Here is a 19568-nt window from a genome sequence, read left to right on the forward strand (position 1 = left end):
CTCTGCTCATGTTCGCGATGGACTCCTCCATTCGCAGCGACCCTGGAGACAAAACCTGCCAAAGACTCCTGCACCTGTTCCTGGAGTTCCAGCACTGCTCTCCTTCTGGGTGGACCCGGAGGCACAGGGTCGACAAGCAGTGGAGCCGAGCTGGCAGAGTCCTGCGCCCTCCGACGAGGACTCTCCACTGCTGTACCTGTCTCCACCATCTGCTGATGCTGATTTGTGAGCTGTGATACACCAGGTGACAACACTACTCTATCTCGCAAAGGTCCCACCGAGGTGTGAGTGTCTGCGCTGGTGCTGGGTGCGCTGAATTCTGCTGACGCTGTGCCCTCATAGGTTCCTCTGAGGAGTCTGGAGGCTCAGGCTTTTGCTCCTGGATAGTGGGGACAGGGGCTTCTGATGGTCCTGTGGGGGAGTAAAGGAAAGAGTTAGAGATGTGTTGCCAAGGTTACATGCACATTGAATATTGCAGATGATCATAAGTCAATCTGTTAGAGCATCAGAATCATTATCAGTGACTCATGCAATGTCAGTGAGAGAGATGCCAAACTATTCTGTCACCAGCTTGCTGTGATGCGCCTGTCTGTCCGTCCCCCACTTGGGAATCCTCCTCGATCCCAGCAATTTCCAGGGCCGCCTCCTCCCAGGGGGTGAGCTGGGCTACTGAGGGTGGCCCTCCTCCTGTCATGGCTCTTTCTCTCTTATTGTGGGCTCTCTTTTCCTGCAATGAGGGACACAAGTGGAGTTTGCAGGAGAATGAAGGAGTGTAGTGAATGCACAGCATAGATGCTTAGAAGGAGGCACAGGACCCTCCCTGTGTGTTGTAAGTTGTTGTTGTCATGGCATCACAGTGATACGGAGTGTGAGGGCTGCATGGTCGAACAGTTAAGTGAATGTGACCATAGAGAGAGAGGGAATGGGTAAGGGTGCAGGGATGTAAGTGTCAAGTGGGATGTGGAGGAAGAGGTTGGCAAAGCAGAGTGCTGGTGAGGAGAGGCAATGGGGATCAGATTGAGGGTGATAAGAAAGTCATACTCACTTTTCCTGTGCGGAGAAGGTCATGAAACCTCTTCCTGCATTGCAGCCAGGTTCTGCGGGTCATTGAAATGGAGCTGACCTCCTGGGCCACTTGTAGCCACACAGCTTTTGTCTGCTGGGGTGGCTTTTTTCTCCTTGAGGAAGGGAACAGCACCTCCTTATTACAGCTGGCTCCGTACACCAGAGCTTGGCGGGAGGGCTCATCAAACTGAGGAGCAGAATTTTGCTTGATCGTTGACATTATCCACAATTCAACTCCTTAATATAAATTGCAGAGCCTTTGCAGTCTCCAGAAGAATCAAGGCTGCTTGCAGGCCTTAAATCCAACAGCATTGATGACGTCATCGGAGGCGACTTTCTGTATGAAAAGACTCATTGGGCCAGTGGTTCCCACATGCAGGAAATCAATTGCCCAATTAGGGGAAAATCCCACTTTTTCAACACTTCACTTAGGAGTCAGGGTCCTGACACAATTTCCACCTGACACGCCCCAGCCTGCCCACACTGGCAAAATCCAGCCCTATGTATCCCAAAGCAACGACTTGCATTTATATAGCAAAGGTCCCAAGGCACTTAATAGGTGCGTTATCAAACAAACTTTGATACCGAGCCACGTAAGGAGATATTAGGACAGACAACCAAAAGAAGTAGGTTTTAAGGAGCGTCTTAAAGCAGGAGAGCAAGGTAGGAGGTAGAGAGGCTTAGGGAAGGAATTCCTGCGCTTAGAGCCCAGGCAGCTGAAGGCACAGCCACCAATGGTGGAGCGATTAAAATCAGGGATGCACAAGAGGTCATAATTGGAAGAGTGCAGAGATCTCGGAGGTTTGTGGGTCTGGAGGATGTTACAGAGATAGGGAGGGGCGAGGACATGGAGGGATTTGAAAACAAGAATGTGAATTTTAAAATCGAGTTGTTGCTAGACTGGGAGCCAATGTAGGTCAACGAGCACAGGGGTGATGGGTGAACGGGACTTGGTGCGAGTTAGGATACGGGCAGCAGAGTTTTGGATGAGCTCAAGTTTATGGAGGTTGGAAGATGGGTAGGAATCATGGGAGAAGAGCATGGGAATAGTCAAGTCTAGAGGTAACAAAGGTATGGATGAGGGTTCCTGCAGCAGATGAGCTGAGACAGGGGCGGAGACGAGCGATGTTACAGAGGTGGAGGTAGGCGGTCTGAGTGATGGGTTGGATATGTGGTTGGAAGATCATCTCAGGGTCAAATAGTACGCCAAGGCTGCGAATGGTCTGATTCAGTCTCAGACAATGGCCAGGGAGAGGGATGGAGTCGATAGCTAGGGAATGGAGTTTGTGGTGGGGACCAAAGACAATGGCCGCGATTTCCGCTACCTTGGCGGGTCCCGTGCGGCTGGGATCAGTGGCAGCTCCTGATCTCGCTGCTGGCTCCAGCCTCCGCAAGATCCTGCAAATCCATTAGCAGGATAGGCGCACCAATGTCAGTTTTCTCGCTCAGGCCAACATCCCCAGCATCGAAGCTTTGACCACTCTCGATCAGCTCCGATGGACGGGTCACATCGTCTGCATGCCCGATACGAGACTCCCAAAACAAGTGCTCTACTTGGAGCTCCGACACGGCAAGAGAGCCCCAGGTGGGCAGAGGAAACGCTTCAAGGACACCCTCAAAGCCTCCTTGAAAAAGTGTAACATCCCCACCGACGCCTGGAAATCCCTGGCCCAAGACCGCACAAAGTGAAGGAGAAGCATCCGGGAAGGCGCTGAACACTTGAGTCTCTTCGCCGGGAGCAAGCAGAAGCCAAGCGCAAGCAGCACACGTCAACCCAAGCACCCCACCCACCCGCCCCTTCAACCACCATCTGCCCCACCTGTGGCAGAGACTGTAGGTCCCGCATTGGACTCATCAGTCACCCGAGAACTCATTTTTAATGTGGAAGCAAGTCAGCCTCGGTTCCGAGGGACTGCCTAAGAAGAAGAAGAAGGATTTTATGCTGATTGGGTTTGTTAAGCCCACCCAGCTCGTTTGCCGGCCAATTGAAGGAAGCGGGTCTGGTGACATCACTTGATGACACGTCATCATCCGGTTTCCTTAAAGGGACCATGCGCAAATTGATTATGACAGTGTGCTGTAAGTGTTCTACAGCATTGAGGTGCTGCAAACACTGACAAGCACTGCACGGAGGTGCACGGCTGCACCCAGGCTCTCCCATGACTCCCTCCATATGCTTATGGAGGGAGTTGCAGCACACAGGGAGGTCCTCTTCCATTCCAATAGGTGGAAGAGACCTCCCCAGGAGACCAACGCAGCCTGGTCGCACATTGCACAGGAGGACACAAGCAGAGCTGTTGTCAGGAGGACCTGGCTGTAGTGGCACAAACCTTTCAATGATCTCAGTGATATACCTATCAATTCATCCAATGAAAAGCGACGAGTTAAGAAAGTAACTATAGGTTTTTATTGGCTAAATAACAGAGCCCACCCTCGTGGGTGATCGGATACAAGGAGGAATGCCAGCCAGTCGACTACCTTTATACCTGGGCAGGTAGGTGGCGTCATGGGCGGAGTCAGCAGTGGTCAGCCCAGGTATAGCAGCGTGACAAGAGGCGACCTCGTATAGTGATACAACAGTGTGAACAGTGATAACCATAGAGTAACGATATGACAGTGATAACTATAGTGTAACGATAGTGAACGATAAAAGTGGTTTACCACATTCACCCCTTGTTTAGATTTGAGTCCGGCGGGGTGAAGTGTACTACCAGTTCTGGTATGTCAGTCTGTCCGGAGGCCTCGTAAGCCTTTCTGATCGTCGCAGCGGTGGTGTTGCATTATCCGGTGTTAATGCTGGTGTCTGCGTGGTCGGCGAAGGCTCCTGGGGTTCCGGCATGCCGTCTACCTGGTCTGGAATTGGGGGGGTGGTGGGGGGTGGTGAAGGTGGTGTCTCCGGAGTGCCCGAGGGTGCGAGGTCTCGTAAGGAGACTGTGTCCTCCCGCCCGTCTGGGTATGCCACATAGGCGTACTGGGGGTTGGCGTGCAGGAGGTCCACCCTCTCGACCAGGGGGTCCGTTTTATGGGCCCTCACGTGCTTTCGCAGCAAGACAGGCCCCGGAGAGGTCAGCCAGGCTGGTAGCGTGGTTCCCGTAGTCGACTTCCTGGGGAAAGCAAACATTCGTTCATGGGGGGTGGCGTTGATGGCAGTGCAAAGTAGTGACCGGGTGGAATGCAGCGCTGCCGGGAGGACTTCCTGCCAGCGGGAGGTTGGGAGGCCCTTAGACTTTAAGGCTAAGAGGACGGCCTTCCATACCGTCGCGTTCTCTCTTTCTATCTGGCCGTTCCCTCGGGGGTTGTAGCTGGTGGTCCTGCTTGCAGCAATACCTCTCGCTAGTAGGAACTGACGGAGTTCCTCGCTCATGAAGGAGGAGCCCCGGTCACTATGTATATAGTTTGGGAACCCGAACAAGGCGAAGAGGTCGTTCAGGCATTTAATGACCGTGGTACTGGTCATGTCTGGGCAGGGGAAGGCAAAGGGGAAACGGGAGTACTCATCAACAATGTTGAGGAAGTACACATTACGGTCAGAGGACGGGAGGGGCCCCTTAAAGTCGATGCTCAGGCGCTCGAAGGGGCGGGTGGCCTTGATCAGGCTTGCTCTGTCCGGTCTAAAGAAGTGCGGTTTGCACTTGGCACATGTCTGGCAGTTCCTGGTCATGGTCCTGACCTCCTCGATGGAGTAGGGCAGGTTGCGGGCCTTAATGAAGTGGTAAAGTCTGGTGACCCCGGGGTGGCAGAGGTCGTTGTGGAGGGTCTGAAGTCTATCACTTTGCGCGCTGGCGCATGTAATTCGTGACAGAGCATCGGGGGGTTCGTTCAGCTTACCTGGCCGGTACAAGATATCATAATCGTAGGTGGAGAGCTCGATTCTCCACCTCAAGATCTTGTCATTCTTGATTTTGCCCCTCAGCTTGTTATTAAACATAAAAGCGACCGAACGTTGGTCGGTAAGGAGGGTAAATCGTTTGCCTGCCAGGTAGTGCCTCCAGCATCGTACCGCCTCCACAATCGCCTGGGCCTCCTTCTCGACCAACGAGTGTCGGATCTCAGGGCCCTGTAGGCTCCTTGAGAAGAAGGCCACCGGTCTCCCCTCCTGGTTAAGGGTGGCGGCTAGGGCGAAGTCGGATGCATCGCTCTCGACTTGGAAGGGGATGGACTCATCCACTGCGTGCATAGTGGCCTTGGCAATGTCTCCCTTAATGAGGGAGAAGGCTGCGCACGCTTCCTCCGTAAGGGGGAAGGATGTGGACTTCATGAGGGGTCTGGCTTTGTCCGCATAATTGGGCACCCATTGGGCATAGTAGGCGAAGAGCCCCAGGGTTCTCTTCAGTGCCTTTGGACAGTGGGGGAGGGGTAGCTCCATGAGGGGGCGCATTCTTTCGGGGTCGGGGCCGATGACTCCGTTCTCTACTACACAGCCGAGGATGGCAAGGCGCGAGGTGTTAAACACACATTTATCCTTATTGTAGGTGAGGTTCAGCCGTTGGGCCGTACGGAGGAATCTCTCCAGATTAACATCGTGGTCCGGCCGGTCGCGGCCGCAGATGGTGACGTTATCTAGATAGGGGAACGTGGCGTGCAGCCCGTTCTGGTCAACCATCCGGTCCATCTCCCTTTGGAAGACCGAAACCCCGTTGGTGACGCCGAAGGGAACCCTAAGGAAGTGGTAGAGGCGGCCGTTCGCCTCGAAGGCTGTATACTGGCGGTCCTCAGGGCGGATAGGGAGTTGGTGATAGGCCGACTTAAGGTCAATGGTGGAGAATACCCGGTACTGCGCAATCTGGTTGACCATATCAGATATGCGGGGAAGTGGGTATGCGTCCAGCTGGGTGTACCTGTTTATGGTCTGGCTGTAGTCGATGACCAGGTAGTTTTTATTGCCGGTCTTAACGACCACGACCTGGGCACGCCAGGGGCTGGTGATGCCCTCCTTCAGGAGACGCTGCACCTCAGAGCTAACGAAAGCTCTGTCTCCGGCGCTGTACCGCCTGCTCTTGGTAGCGACAGGTTTGCAGTCGGGGGTGAGGTTAGCGAACAGGGAAGGTGGCGGGACCTTGAGGGTGGATAGGCCGGTGTTACGCGGTGGGCGGTTTAAAATCTGCTGGTTGTCGACTGTGAGTGGGGGGAGGGGTCCGCCGTATGCTAGCGTGACGCTTTGGAGGTGGGATTGGAAGTCTAGGCCTAGTAGGACGGCAGCGCATAGCTGGGGCAGGACGAGGAGTTTAAAATTTTTATACTCCGTACCCTTAACCGACAGGGTCACAACACAGTAGCCGCTGATGTCTGTGGCGTGTGACCTCTATGCCATCGAGATCCGGTTGCGCGTTGGCAGGACAGGGAGGGAGTAGTGGCTCACCGTGTCTGGGTGGATGAAGCTCTCCGTGCTTCCGCTGTCGAACAGGCAGGTCGTGGCGTGGCCGTTTACTTTGATGTCCATCATCGACTTGGACAGGTGATGCGGGCGGGCCTGGTCCAGTGTGACGGAGGCTAGTGTATAGCTGAGCGAGTTGTTGTAGTCTGCGGTTGAGGCGGTAGTCGGGTCTAGAGGCACGGTGGCGGTCGGGCGTGGTGGGTAAAATGGCGTCTCCCACGAGGTTGGACAAAATGGCAGAGAAGATGGCTGCCCCCATAACTCACATGAGGCACTGCTGGTGTCGGTTGCCTGTATCAAAGATGGCCGCCCCCATGACTCACATGTGGGGATGCTGGCCTCTGTTGCCTTGAAGGAAGATGGCCGCCCCCACAGCTCGCATGAGGCACTGCTGGCCTCTGATGATCCACCTCTGCAGGCCTTAGCGAAGTGGCCTTTCTTCATGCAGTTTGAGCAGGTAGAGTTCCTGGCTGGGCAGCGCGACCTCGGGTGTTTCGCCTGGCCGCAGAAGAAGCAGCCGGCGGCCCGATCGCGGGAGTCCGATGTCGGAGCCGGTACCGGGGGTGGCGGTCTCGATCGGGTCCGGGACGCCGACGCTGAGGTAGGCCCCAGGGGGGTTGCTGCGGGGGGTATCGCGGTCGGGGTCGGTCCCAAGTCCCAGGGTCGCGAGTTACAGTACCTTGAGTATGCCTCGAGGTCCCGATGGGCCACCTCTAGAGAGAGAGCGAGGGCTGCAGCTTTGTCCAGGTCGAGGTCCCTTGCTTCCAGTAGTCTTTGCCGTGAGTAGTCGGACCGCAGGCCTTTCACGAAGGCATCGCGGACATTGTCTTCAGTATTTTCTGCCGCCGTTACCGCTTTAAAGTTACAGTCTCTGCCGAGTGCTTGTAGCACCCGTAAAAATTCCTCCACGGGCTCTCCTGGCTGTTGCGGGCGGGATCTTAGGAGGTGTCTGGCATACATGGAATTTACCGGGGTTTGGTACTATCTTTTCAGCCGGTTGATGGCGTCCTCGTATGTTTTAAGGTCCTGGATGAGTGCGAATACTTTAGGGCTCACTTGGGCGTTCAGAACTCTTAGCATGGATTTCTGAGGCACGCCGGATTCTCCCAGGTAGGCCTCGAAGCAGCTCAGCCAGTGTTCGAAGTCGAGGGCTGAGTTTGCTGCCTGTGGGTTTAGATCCAGGTACGGTGGTCTGAGGGCTCGCAGCCAGGCCGGCTGCTGTGGCTGTTGTAGCTGGGCGTCTGGCTGGTCGCTTAGCTGGTCGTTTGACTGCTCAGGTGTCGACATTTTAAAATTTAGCCAATAAAATTGATATACCTATCAATTCATCCAATGAAAAGCGACGAGTTAAGTAAGTAACTATAGGTTTTTATTGGCTAAATAACAGAGCCCACCCTCGTGGGTGATCGGATACAACAAGGAGGAATGCCAGCCAGTCGACTACCTTTATACCTGGGCAGGTAGGTGGAGTCATGGGCGGAGTCAGCAGTGGTCAGCCCAGGTATAGCAGCGTGACAAGAGGCGACCTCGTATAGTGATACAACAGTGTGAACAGTGATAACCATAGAGTAACGATATGACAGTGATAACTATAGTGTAACGATAGTGAACGATAAAAGTGGTTTACCACACTCAGTAGATCAGAAATATTACTGCAAAGCCACACTCAACCTCCTCCTGCTGTGCCACTCATCACATCCCCATCACTCTGCCTTCCCTGCCCTACTCCTGCACATCCTTACTCATACCAACTTACCTTGCACCCCCATCCATCCCTCTCTATCTACATTATCACTTCCCCATCTCACTAGCCACCCCTCACACTCACCCTCATATTAGTCCAATCATATCAACTAACAACACACAAAGTAGGCACTTGTGTGTTTTAGCCAATGTTCATATGAAGTTTCTGTTAATGTGCTGTCAAACGTTGAAATCTTTATTTTCAACACTTTGCGTTCTTGGACAGATTTGTGTGCACCTTTGGAAGTGGCTTAATGAATTGCAATGAATGGTGAGACATAACGGTACCCCCACAATGGTGATGATTGTGAAAGGAATGGTTTGGGCATTGCAGGGATGCTTTGTGGTGTTGGTGTGGGGTGGTGCCAACCTGGCGCATCATGTGGCAGCCAGGGTGTACAGCATCAATGAAGTAAATCTGGCTATGGTGAGACTATCCCTGACCTCCCGGGCAGCAATGTGGTCGGGTGCTGATGCCCTCTGTCCTGTGCAGCATCAGTTGATTGCGGAGAAAGTTGGTGTTGTTGTTGGTGCTGCTGGTGCCTGGTGCTGCTGGTGTTGGTGCTGATTGTGGTGGGATGCTGAGGACCAAGGTGAGATTTTTTCAAGGGCACTGATGCTGATGGAATAGGTGGCAGGTGAGGTTGAGATGACAGAAGCGATCTGTCAATGGTAAGAGAGGTTGTTCCAATGAGGTGACACTGGATACAGAGTTTACTCCAAACACTTGCAACCTGCATAAAGCTCAATCTGTCTTCCAGATGTAGTAAGCAACAGCCTCTGAGCTTGGAAAGTGAACAGCTGTGAGATGGGAGCTTTTATAGCATATTTGCAGCTATCAAGTAAAGAGATCATTTCATGGTAACACAACTCCTGATCTGCTTAGCTGACGTGATCCCCGAGCAGCGTAGACCCTGTGGGAGACCTGATAAACTCTGAAGGTGAGCTCAAAATACTTTAAAACTGGCTTTTAACAAGGTCATAATGACCGAAATTGCCTCCCCTGCCGCTGCATGTCGGGTCGGTTCAGCGTTGACAGACCCGACATCTGGGAAAGTTTTGTGGTGGCAGGTTGACAGCGGGTTCCCGACCCCACCTGCCACCAAAAATATTCTCCCCTGACCCACCACCAAACGCGCCCGCTGAAAAAATCCCCCCTATGGCTTCGGTCTCCCCAATATTTAGTGGAGGAGATTTCTGCTCATCCAGGACTGGATGTCGGACAAGTAGCGTGAAAATCAGAGGCAGTGGAGTGGTTGAAAGAGGTGGTGATGAGGTAGAGCTGGGTGTCATCAGCGTACACGTGGAACCTGAAATTGTGTTTTCGGATGATGTCGCAGAGGGGCAGCACGTAGATAAGAAATAGGAGGAGCCACGGATTTATCCTTGGGGGTCACCAGAACAACGGTCCCCATCAGATGTGTAGCCGCACAGCCGGGACCGGCTTTTGCAATGTTAAAGTTCGCGCGTGCATGAAACTGTGAATGGGCTTTGCAGCCCCTTAAAGGGGCCACGCACTCAAAAAGAATTACGGGTAACATTGCTCCAGAGGTAACGGCTTACAGAGTGGGAAGAGAAGCTAGTGCAGGTGATTCTCTGGCTACGACCGGATAGATAAGAATGGAACCAGGCAAGGGCAGTCCCACCCAGCTGGATGAGGGAGGAGACGTGTTGGAAGAAGATGGTGTGGTCAACCGTGGCAAAGGCTGCAGACAGGTCGAGACGGATGAGGAGGGATAGTTTACCACAGTCACTGTCATATAGGATGTCGTACGTGACTTTGATAAGGGCCATTTCAGTAATGTGGCAGAGGCGGAAACCTGATTGGAGGGGTTCAAACATGGAGTTGCGGAAAAGATGGGCACGGATTTGGGAGGCGCCAATACTTTCAAGAACTTTGGAGAGGAAAGGGAGGTTGGAGATGGGGCAGTAGTTTGCAAGGACAGAGGGGTCAAGGGTGGGGTTTTTGGAAGAGTAGGATGATGACAGCATATTTGAAGGGGAGGGGGACAGTACCTGAAGAGAGAGAACCGTTAACAATATGAACTAACACGGGGGCCTGGAAGGAAAGTTGGGTGGTCAGCAGTGTGGTGAGAATTGGGTCAAGGGAGCAGGAGGTGGGTCTCATGGCATGAACAAGATTGGCTCAGAGAGGGCATGCGAGGAGATAGGAGAGAAACCAGAGAAAGATGCGAGTTCAGGGCTAGAGCAGGGGAGGGAAGTGACAGAGGCAGCTGAACAATCAAATTACTTTTGAATTGCAGTCACTGTTATATAAGCAAGCACAGCAGCCAATTAGTGCACAGTAACGTTCCATAAACAGAAATTGAGATGAATGACCAGATAATCTATGTTATGACGGTGCTGACTGAGGGTACAATGTTGGGTAGGACATCAAGAGAACTCTTTGTCCTTCTCCAGATAGTGCCATGATAACTTTTATGACCATGTGAGCAGGTCGACGTGACCACAGTTTAATGTCCCATCTGACACTGGCACCTCCAACCAAGTGGGGCTTGAACCCAGAACTTTCTGACACAGAAGTGACAGTGCTACCAACTGAGCCAAGTTGACACAAATATTCAAACAGATTAATGCTGTTATTTTTAATATTTAACTATTTAAATGTGGCTTCTACCTCACTGAAATCTTTTTTTAAAGCAGTTACCAACAATAATTGATGGCACAGGTAAATCTGGAGCAGCTATTTACCCACAACTATGTCACCAAAACTGTTCAGAATAGACCAGTTTGGTACAAACCCAATGGGCTGAATGGTCTTAATCTACGCTGTAATATCTACAATTTTATGATCCGTTATCTTGGAATATTGCCCCAAAACACTTGCGTATGTCACAGTTGTAACTGGACTTGTCACTCCCAAGGTACCATCTCCTAGCAACACCACACAGAATAAAAAAACATTCTGTCCATATATTAGGGGAAGGGAATGGGTAAATTCTGCAATTTGCATTTGGCATTCAATGACTGGAAAAAGTTGATAGGTTCACTGCTGTGAATCTGCCCCAGTTGAGTTGCTGAATTTGAATGAAGTTGAAACAATAAATTGACGACCTATTATATAGATGTGTTTCTTTCTGTTTGAATTTAAGAGTTTATCATTACTAGTCTTGCTTATTGCCATTATTGTTGCATTGTTTAAGTTTGCTATTGTACTATCCTAGCAATCTGTTGGAGCACAGATGCTTCAAATAAATTCCTTCAAGCATCTTCAGTGCTTTAAAGAAATTCCTCCAGGACACCACAACCTTCGTACCTCAAATCTTCCTTTGCTCTCACTGTACTTTTAAAACCTTTTGGCCCCAAAATTCCTGAAAGCCTGCTCCACTGGTGCAAGTGCGGCGGAGCAAAATCCCCATCTACCTTAACCCAAAGCCGAAGAACCTCGTCCCAAATCACAAGGACAGGGTCATTAATGTGGCCAGGATGGGGACATCATGCCTGCAAAGCCGTTTGTGGTGCCTACCCCAATCCGTCTGCAAGGCAGCAGATTGGCCCAATGCCACTCTACTAGGGCAAGCCCAATGCCCACCCAGAGCCTGCACAAAAAACAGGTAAAAATGTCTTCAGCTCCAAAGGCAGCCATGCACCAGAACTGATTACCTCAGTCTGGATAAGATCTTTCTGAAAGCCTCAATGGGCTGGTGAGTTCTGCTAAGGGCTACCAAGGTGCAATGGGTAGAAAGACCCCAGAACACTCCCAGACATGTCCCCTTCATGTAGGGGCATAGGTGCCCTGCTGCCACTGGAATTTAAAGGGCAAATGGGGCAGAATTCTGACACAACTGGGTTCTATACCATGTTGCTGGCACCCCTTCTCCACCCTCCCCGGGCAGAAATCAGGCTATCTGCCCTCACCATCTCCAGGAACCTCAGGGCCTTGATATTTAACTTTTTAATAGTACAATAGCAAACTCCTCCTCCTTCTCCTGAGGTGGTCTCGCAATCCCTGGTGGCAAGGGCTGCGCCCTCATGATGGCCAAGTTGTGGAGCATGCAGCAGACCACCAGGAAATGGGACACCCGCTCCAGCATGTACTGGAGGGCTCCTCCCAAGCGGTCAAGACAGCGGAACCTTTGCTTCAGTAGCCCAATGGGCTGCTCGATGATGGAAGCATTACTCTCATTATATGAGTGTTGGGCAGGAGTGTTGGGGTTGCGGAGGGGAGTCATCAGCCAGGTGCAGAGTTGATAGCCCTCGTCTATGAGCAGCCACCCTCGAGTTTCATGTGGTGGCTGGAAGATTGCTGGCACACCGGTCATACACAGGATAAAGGCATCATGACTGCTGCCAGGATAGCGGGCATTGACCATCAGGAAGCGCTGGGCGTGGTCGCACACCAACTGCACATTAAGTGAGTGGTAGCCTTTGCGGTTATGGAAGATCCCAGGATTGTTATGCGGCGCCCGCAAAGCCACATGGGTGCAGTTGATGGCGCCCTGCATCATGGGGAAGCCTGCTATCCTGGCAAAGCCACATGCGTGCTCGTCCTGCTTCTCCCTGCTCAGAGAGAAGAAAACGTAGATGCTTCTTTTGGTGTAGAGAGCCTCAGTGACCTCCCGGATGCAGCGATGGATGGCGAACTGTGAGATGTTCGCTATGTCTCCTGCTGCAGACTGGAAGGATCTGCTGGCAAAGAAATTGAGGGCCACGGTAACCTTGACTGCCACTGGGAGACTCGTGGTCACCCTACTCTCAGGCTGCAGGTCTGGTTGCAGGATGTGGCAGAGTTTTGTGACCACCTCCTTGTTGAAGCGGAGCCTCCTAATACACAGCTCCTCACTTAAGTGGATATAAGAGAAGTGCTCTTGGAAGAGCCTCCTGTTGAGAGCCCTCCTGGTCCTCCTCCTCCCTCTACGTGCATCATCTCCTCTTCTTCACTGCCTCCGCTCCCTCTCCCTAAGATACTCGAGTGCAAGGGGGATTGCCAGTAGAGCCCCCATGACTGTGAGCAAGTGTTGTGAGCAGAAGCCTTTAAATAAGAATGAAGGTGTTTTCCACTTGCGACAACACTTCCTGTTACCTTAGAACGTTGCAATAAGTTTATAAAGCTGCTGGAGTTGCAGAAAGTTGCAGAGCCAGTCAAACTGAACAAACATGTCAGGTGTAAGTGATTGCTGATGATCCCTTTGAATACCACTGCTGGAGCCTCCTTCCTGCTTCTCAATGCTTGCTCAGCTGGTCGCACTTAAGGCACGCCGATAAGTGGAGCGGCGAAGTCGAAAATCGCAGATCAGGTGTCAAGTGAGCGTTACACGATCTGCATCATCTACATAATTTTGGTGGGCGCCGACATCGGCAATGCTGCTGGCCATTCGAAAATGGCAGCCGTTACGGGACCCACTGGCAGTGGGCAGAAGACTGGCAGCCGCCATTTTATTTCCCAAGTCTGGCAGTAACGGGTGGCGCTAAACCCCTGAATTTTTAGCTTTGAAATTACATTGCCTGAGGTTTAGTGTACGAATGCTTAACACATTTGCATTAAATTTCTCAGTTTGATATTCTAAATTAACCAATTTAAAGTTTCAAGCACAGCCTAGTTGCTTGGTTTAGAGATTAAATGAGTGCTGGGATTTCAGACTGTGCCTGTACAATACTGTATTGTTTTTGAATTATATAACTTTTTGGCTCATTTGCCAGCACTCTTGCCGCTGGGTCAGAAAGTTGTGGGTTCAAGCCCCACTCCAGAATTTGAGCACATAATCTAGGCTGACACTTCTGTGCAATTCTGTGGGAGTGCTGCATTGTCAGGACTGCCATCTTTTGGATGAAACGTTAAACTGAAACTCTGATTCCATCTTCGAGTGGATGTAAAAGATCCTATGGCATTTTTCAAAGAAGATCAGGAGAGTTCTCCTGGCGTCCTGGCCAACATTCCACCCTCCACCAAAAAAATAACTGATTATTTATTTAATTTGCCATTTGTGGGACCATGCTGTGTGCAAATTGGCTGCCTTATGTGCCTATATAACAGTGACTACACTTCAATACTAAATCCTTGGCTGCAAAGCACTTTGATATGTCCTGAAGATATGAAAAGTGCTGTATAGTGCAAGTTCTTTCTTAGATTAAGGATTTAAAAATATATATATAATTTTAAATTGGAAGCCAGATCTTTATTTGATCAGATGATAAATTAGGTGATGTCACTTTACTGGAAGTTAAATCAATAATTCAAGTCAGTCAGCAGGTTATGCATGAGTATAAATAGGATCAGTTTTAGGTTGGAATTTAGAATATAGGATATCTTATGGGCGGTGGTATAAGAGCAAAGGTATGATTACATTACTGCTAATAAAAGGCAGCTCAGTGACAAAGCACATTATTTAGAGGTTACAGGCTCACATCCACAATTCCTCATGCAGTTAGTTACTGTTGCCAACAGTGTCATTAAGGGGAGGGGTTGGGAAAAAGTTAAGTGCTTCTTGATAGGTGTAGGAAAAAAACAAGAGAAAAAGGTGAGCGAGCACGAGTGACTCAGTGGCCACTGCTTATTTCCCAACTATCAGATCAACTGCAGAGGGTGGGGTGAGGTCAGACACCAGCGCTCTTGGTGGGTGGGTAAAGAGGGGTAAAAACAAAATCAAAGAAAGAAAGAAGTCGATAAGAGACTTCAGTGGCCAGTTCTGAATCCCTTTATTTTCAACCACAAACATATTGAAGTGGTTTTATACATTTCGCAATTGTTTCTTAATCCACCCAAAACCCTGGTACTTGGTTTATGTTGACTGATGCCAATATTTAGAGAAGAAAGATGACAGATAGACACTGGCTTCATGAGATACAGTCTTAGTGAAGAAGTGTTTGCCAAAGCTTTTTTGTTTGCTTGTTTACAAACACAAAGCAATGATGTAAATTATGTCAAACTGAACCATTTCATCACTGCTACATATGGCTTTTCTCACTTTGAATAGAAGACTTCCCAAACACTTTTTCTTGAAGATACTGCCTTTTTAAAATCACTCCTTGAATGTCTCTGCAGTCCAGTGGAATTCTTATAGAGATGGTTAGAACATGGCGCATAAAACTTTTGTTTGTTATGTTTGATAAGCTTATCCCAGCAGCTGCTAATTTTTATTTGGCCAAACAACTGATCCACATGGCAGATTGTGCATTTCCATCTGCCTGCCAGAGGATGGTGACCTCCTGTGTGTCTGCACTGTGCCGAAAATTCCTGACATCTTGGTCTTGGAGAGTGACAAAAGGCAAGAGATCACCTTGGAGACCGGGATATCCCAGCATTTATAGTCATATTCAAAGCCCTCTAGTAAAAGTATGTAGAGCTACACTTCTAATCCAAGGATTTTCATTTCCGTTATGGACACTTGTAAACCCTGCAGCCAGAAAGGCTGCGAAGAGACAAAGAGAAATACAGAACAAAATGACACAAAGAGAGAGAGAGAGAAAGAAGATCAGAACGGAGAACACATTAATGTCACTTGACTGCCGCTGGGGTCTATGTGACCAATGCAGCTTCCTACTTTTAACCAGGTTTATGTTTCTGGTGTGATTTGTGTCTATGATTGAAAAATCTCACCCTTGCTTTTCAACAAATTTTACAGCTATGAATTTTAACTGACCATTTTAAGAGATCCACAAAGCCTATAGGGAATTAAGTTTGTCACAAATAAATCAAAGTTCAATCCCCAGTCCTCCTCTCTGCCTTTGTGGTAACTTCACCGTGTAGCAAGGTATTAGGTCATACAGATCAGAATACAGGGCGTCAATCCCGAGTCTGTGGTGTCCTAGCTGGTCTCAGCTGGGCATTGTGTGGGGGAGGGGAAGCACTACGAGTTCCACCAATGTCCCCAGGGCTAGGGAAAGAAAACAAATTATCCACAGTTCCTGCTCCTGAACGCTACTTAGTAATTCTTGCTGGAAAGTGTGTGTGGAATTCAGGTGAGAACAGACTCAGGGTTGATTGTGAACCTTCTAATGGTCAAACAGCCTGCCAACATTTACAGCCACTTGGACAAAGTCCTGTAGGGCTGCTGGTGACTGTGGAATCATGCTCAGCATAAACTAGTAACTTCAGGAGAAGTGGCAAGAAAAGGAGAGTAAAACTGGGTAAAGAATACAATTCCTAATACAAAAACCGATCAAGCAATAACTGTTGTTGAGTTTGATGTTTGTAGCATTACAACAGAAGTGGAATAAATTGTGATTCAGTTGGTATTTATGAGAAGAATAGCTAAACTGTAAAGAGTCACTAATGCCTGGGTGCGGGAGGGGGTAGAGGAGTTGAAGTGACAGCCCAGCAATGTTTCTGTAAAATACACAATGGCACATTTTCTCAGCCAGGCTTCTGCTGAATTTATTTTTATATGCGCTTACAAAATATTTTGGACGAGGACTTTGGCCCTTTAAACTACATCGGTGTTCTTAAAACAAGCAAATATGCTTTGCCGAGCCGTGAGGAAGGCTAAAGTAGAGCCAAAAGCTCCGGCCTTTTCAGGTTACAGCACAATTATTGTTCCCAGTTTCTCCTCCTTTTGCTTCACCCTTTTCATAAAAGCTTCTGCTATATGCACGCACTGTATCGAAAGTCATTGGAACACTTGTGGTAAAAATAGACAATGACCAGAAGTTAAACATTTTGAAATTTTTAAAAAATACCCAAGCTTACCATTGTTGTCTGTGAAACTGTTCCTGCTCTTGCCGATGAGTGTAATGGAAGACACAACGTTGAAACTGCTGGTTAATATTTAACTTGGATTACCAAATTTTCATCAAAGGCCAGCCTGTAAGCAGAGCCGATGCTGGGTGCTTTCCCCTCCTCCTTTCACTGAAGCTAGTGGAACATAGGCACAGGTACTGCCTATTACCGAGTGAAACCATAGCAACGCAGAAACAGGTGAGGTTCTTTCTGCTCTGCAGGTGTTTACTACACTGGGTAGGTTTCTGAACAGGCTTTAGTACATCCTGATCTACCCTCAGAAAATTGCCTATCCGGCTATTTCTGGCAGCGGTGTAGCTGATTCTAATTGGTTGTTTATTCTGTTGTGATCCTCACTTACCATGGCTTCAGCCAACACCTGCTAGAAGTCCCCAGTGACTGGAAAGGGCTGGGCAAAGTTCACCTTCCTAATGAAAGGACCACTCACAGGCAGCTAGCAAATCTGAGGAGACAAAGAAGTGTGACATAGTGGAGTTTGTACTGGAGAGCTGGAAAAGTAAATAGGCAGTTAAAGTTTATCCCCCAGTTTAGATTAGATATCGCTCACAGTAAAATTAGACTGCAGACTCAAGAAACTATTTTCAAGAATCAGAGGGTAATACTCTTTCTTAGCTAAAGCAAATAATGTTGGTACAAATAAACAAAACTGCAAATGCTGAAAATCTGAAATACAAACAGAAACCCCCCCCCACCCCCCAATTTGGTGTCGTCCACAAATTTAGAAATTGTATTTTTCATTCCAAAGTCTAAATCGTTAATATAAATTGTGAACAACAGTGGTCCCAATACTGATCCTTGTGGGACCCCACTTCCCACCTTCTGCCACTCTGAATAGCTACCCTTTACCCCAACTCTCTGCTTTCTGTCTGGCTGCCAACTAGCTATCCATTCTGCTATTTGTCTCCTGACTCCACATGCTCTGACATAAGAACATAAGAAATAGGAGTAGGAGTAGGCCATTCGGCCCTTTGAGCCTGCTCCGCCATTCAATGAGATCATGGCTGATCTTCTGCCTCAATTCCATTCACCGGCCTTATCGCCATAACCCTTGATGCCCTTACTAGTCAGAAATCTATCGACTTCTGTTTTGAATATACCCAATGACTGAGCCTCCACCGCCTTCTGGGGTAGAGAATTCCAAAGATTCACCACCCTCTGTGTGAAGAAACTTCTTCTCATCTCAGTCCTGAATGGCCTACGCTTTATCCTGAGGCTGTAGCCCCTGGTTCTAGACTCCCCAGCCAAGGGAAACATTCTCCCAGCATCCACCCTAACAAGCCCTGTAATAATTTTGTATGCTTCAATGAGATCCCCTCTCATTCTTCTAAATTCAAGGGAATACAGACCTAATTTACTCCATCTCTTCTCATACGACAGTCCCGCCATCCCAGGAATCAATCTCGTGAACCTTCATTGCACTCCCTCTATGGCAAATATATCCTTCCTTAGGTAAGGAGACCAAAATTGTACACAGTACTCCAGGTGTGGTCTCACCAAGGCCCTATATAATTGGAGTAAGACTTCTTTACTCCTGTACTCAAATCCTCTTGTAATGAAGGCCAGCATACCATTTGCCTTCCTAATGGCTTGCTGCACCTGCACATTCACTTTCAGTGACTTATATACAAGGACACCCAGGTCCCTTTGAGCATCTGCATTCCCCAATCTTTCACCATTTAGGAAATACTCTGCCTTTCTGTTTTTTCTACTAAAGTGGATAACTTCACATTTATCCACATTATAATCCATCTGCCATGTTCTCGCCCACTCACTGAGCCTGTCGAGATCCCCTTGAAGCCACTTCACATCCTCTTCGCAACTGACACTGCCACCTAGCTTTGTGTCATCAGCAAATTTGGAAATGTTACATTTAGTCCCCTCATCCAAACCATTGATATAGATTGTGAATAGCTGGGGCCCAAGCACCGATCCTTGCGGTACCACACTAGTCACAGCCTGCCATCCTGAAAAAGACCCGTTTATCCCTACTCTTTGTTTTCTGTCTGTTAACCAATTCTCAATCCATGCTAGTATATTTCCCCTAATTCCATGTGCCCTAATTTTGTTCATCAACCTCTTGTGTGGGACCTTATTGAAGGCCTTCTGAAAATCCAAATACACCACATCTACTGGTTCCCCTTTGTCTACTCCACTAGTTACATCCTCGAAGAACTCCAATAGCTTTGTCAAATAGGACTTCCCTTTCATAAATCCATGTTGACTCTGCCCAATCTTACTATTAGTTTCTAAGTGCCCAGTTATTGCATCCTTTATAATAGATTCCAGCATTTTCCCAACTACTGATGTGAGGCTAACAGGTCTGTAGTTCCCCGTTTTCTCTCTCCCTCCTTTCTTAAATAGCGGGGTTACATTTGCTATCCTCCAATCTGCAGGAACCATTCCAGAATCTATAGAATTTTGGAAGATGACAACCAATGCGTCCACTATCCCAATGGCCACCTCTTTCAAAACCCTAGGATGTAGGTCATCCGGTCCTTGAGATTTATCGACTTTTAGTCCTATTAATTTTGCTAGTACTGTTTTTTCACTAATAATAATTTCTTTAAGTTCCTCATTCTCGCCACACGCTTGGTTTTCTCGTATTTCTGGGAGGTTTTTTGTATTTTCCTCCGTGAAGACAGAAACAAAGTATTTATTTAATTTCCCTGCCATTTCCTCATTCTCCAT

At 48.9% G+C, this 19568-nt stretch overlaps 1 protein-coding gene across 1 annotated transcript in view; it reads right to left on the bottom strand.

Moving 5' to 3' along the window:
• LOC147123072 (vesicle-associated membrane protein 8) overlaps nt 1-17151 on the bottom strand; it is a 42015-nt gene extending 24864 nt beyond the window's left edge. Inside the window, exon 1 of the mRNA XM_085965081.1 lies at nt 16830-17151. Coding sequence (XP_085821207.1) covers nt 16830-16832 — 3 coding nt within the window. The 5' untranslated portion in view covers nt 16833-17151. The remainder of the gene's footprint in view (nt 1-16829) is intronic.
• Between the last annotated feature and the right edge of the window lie 2417 nt (nt 17152-19568).

This window comes from Somniosus microcephalus, chromosome 2 (genome assembly GCF_052327205.1).
Source record: "Somniosus microcephalus isolate GS21.2 chromosome 2, FLI_Smic_1.0, whole genome shotgun sequence".
Classification (NCBI taxonomy): Eukaryota; Metazoa; Chordata; class Chondrichthyes; order Squaliformes; family Somniosidae; genus Somniosus; species Somniosus microcephalus.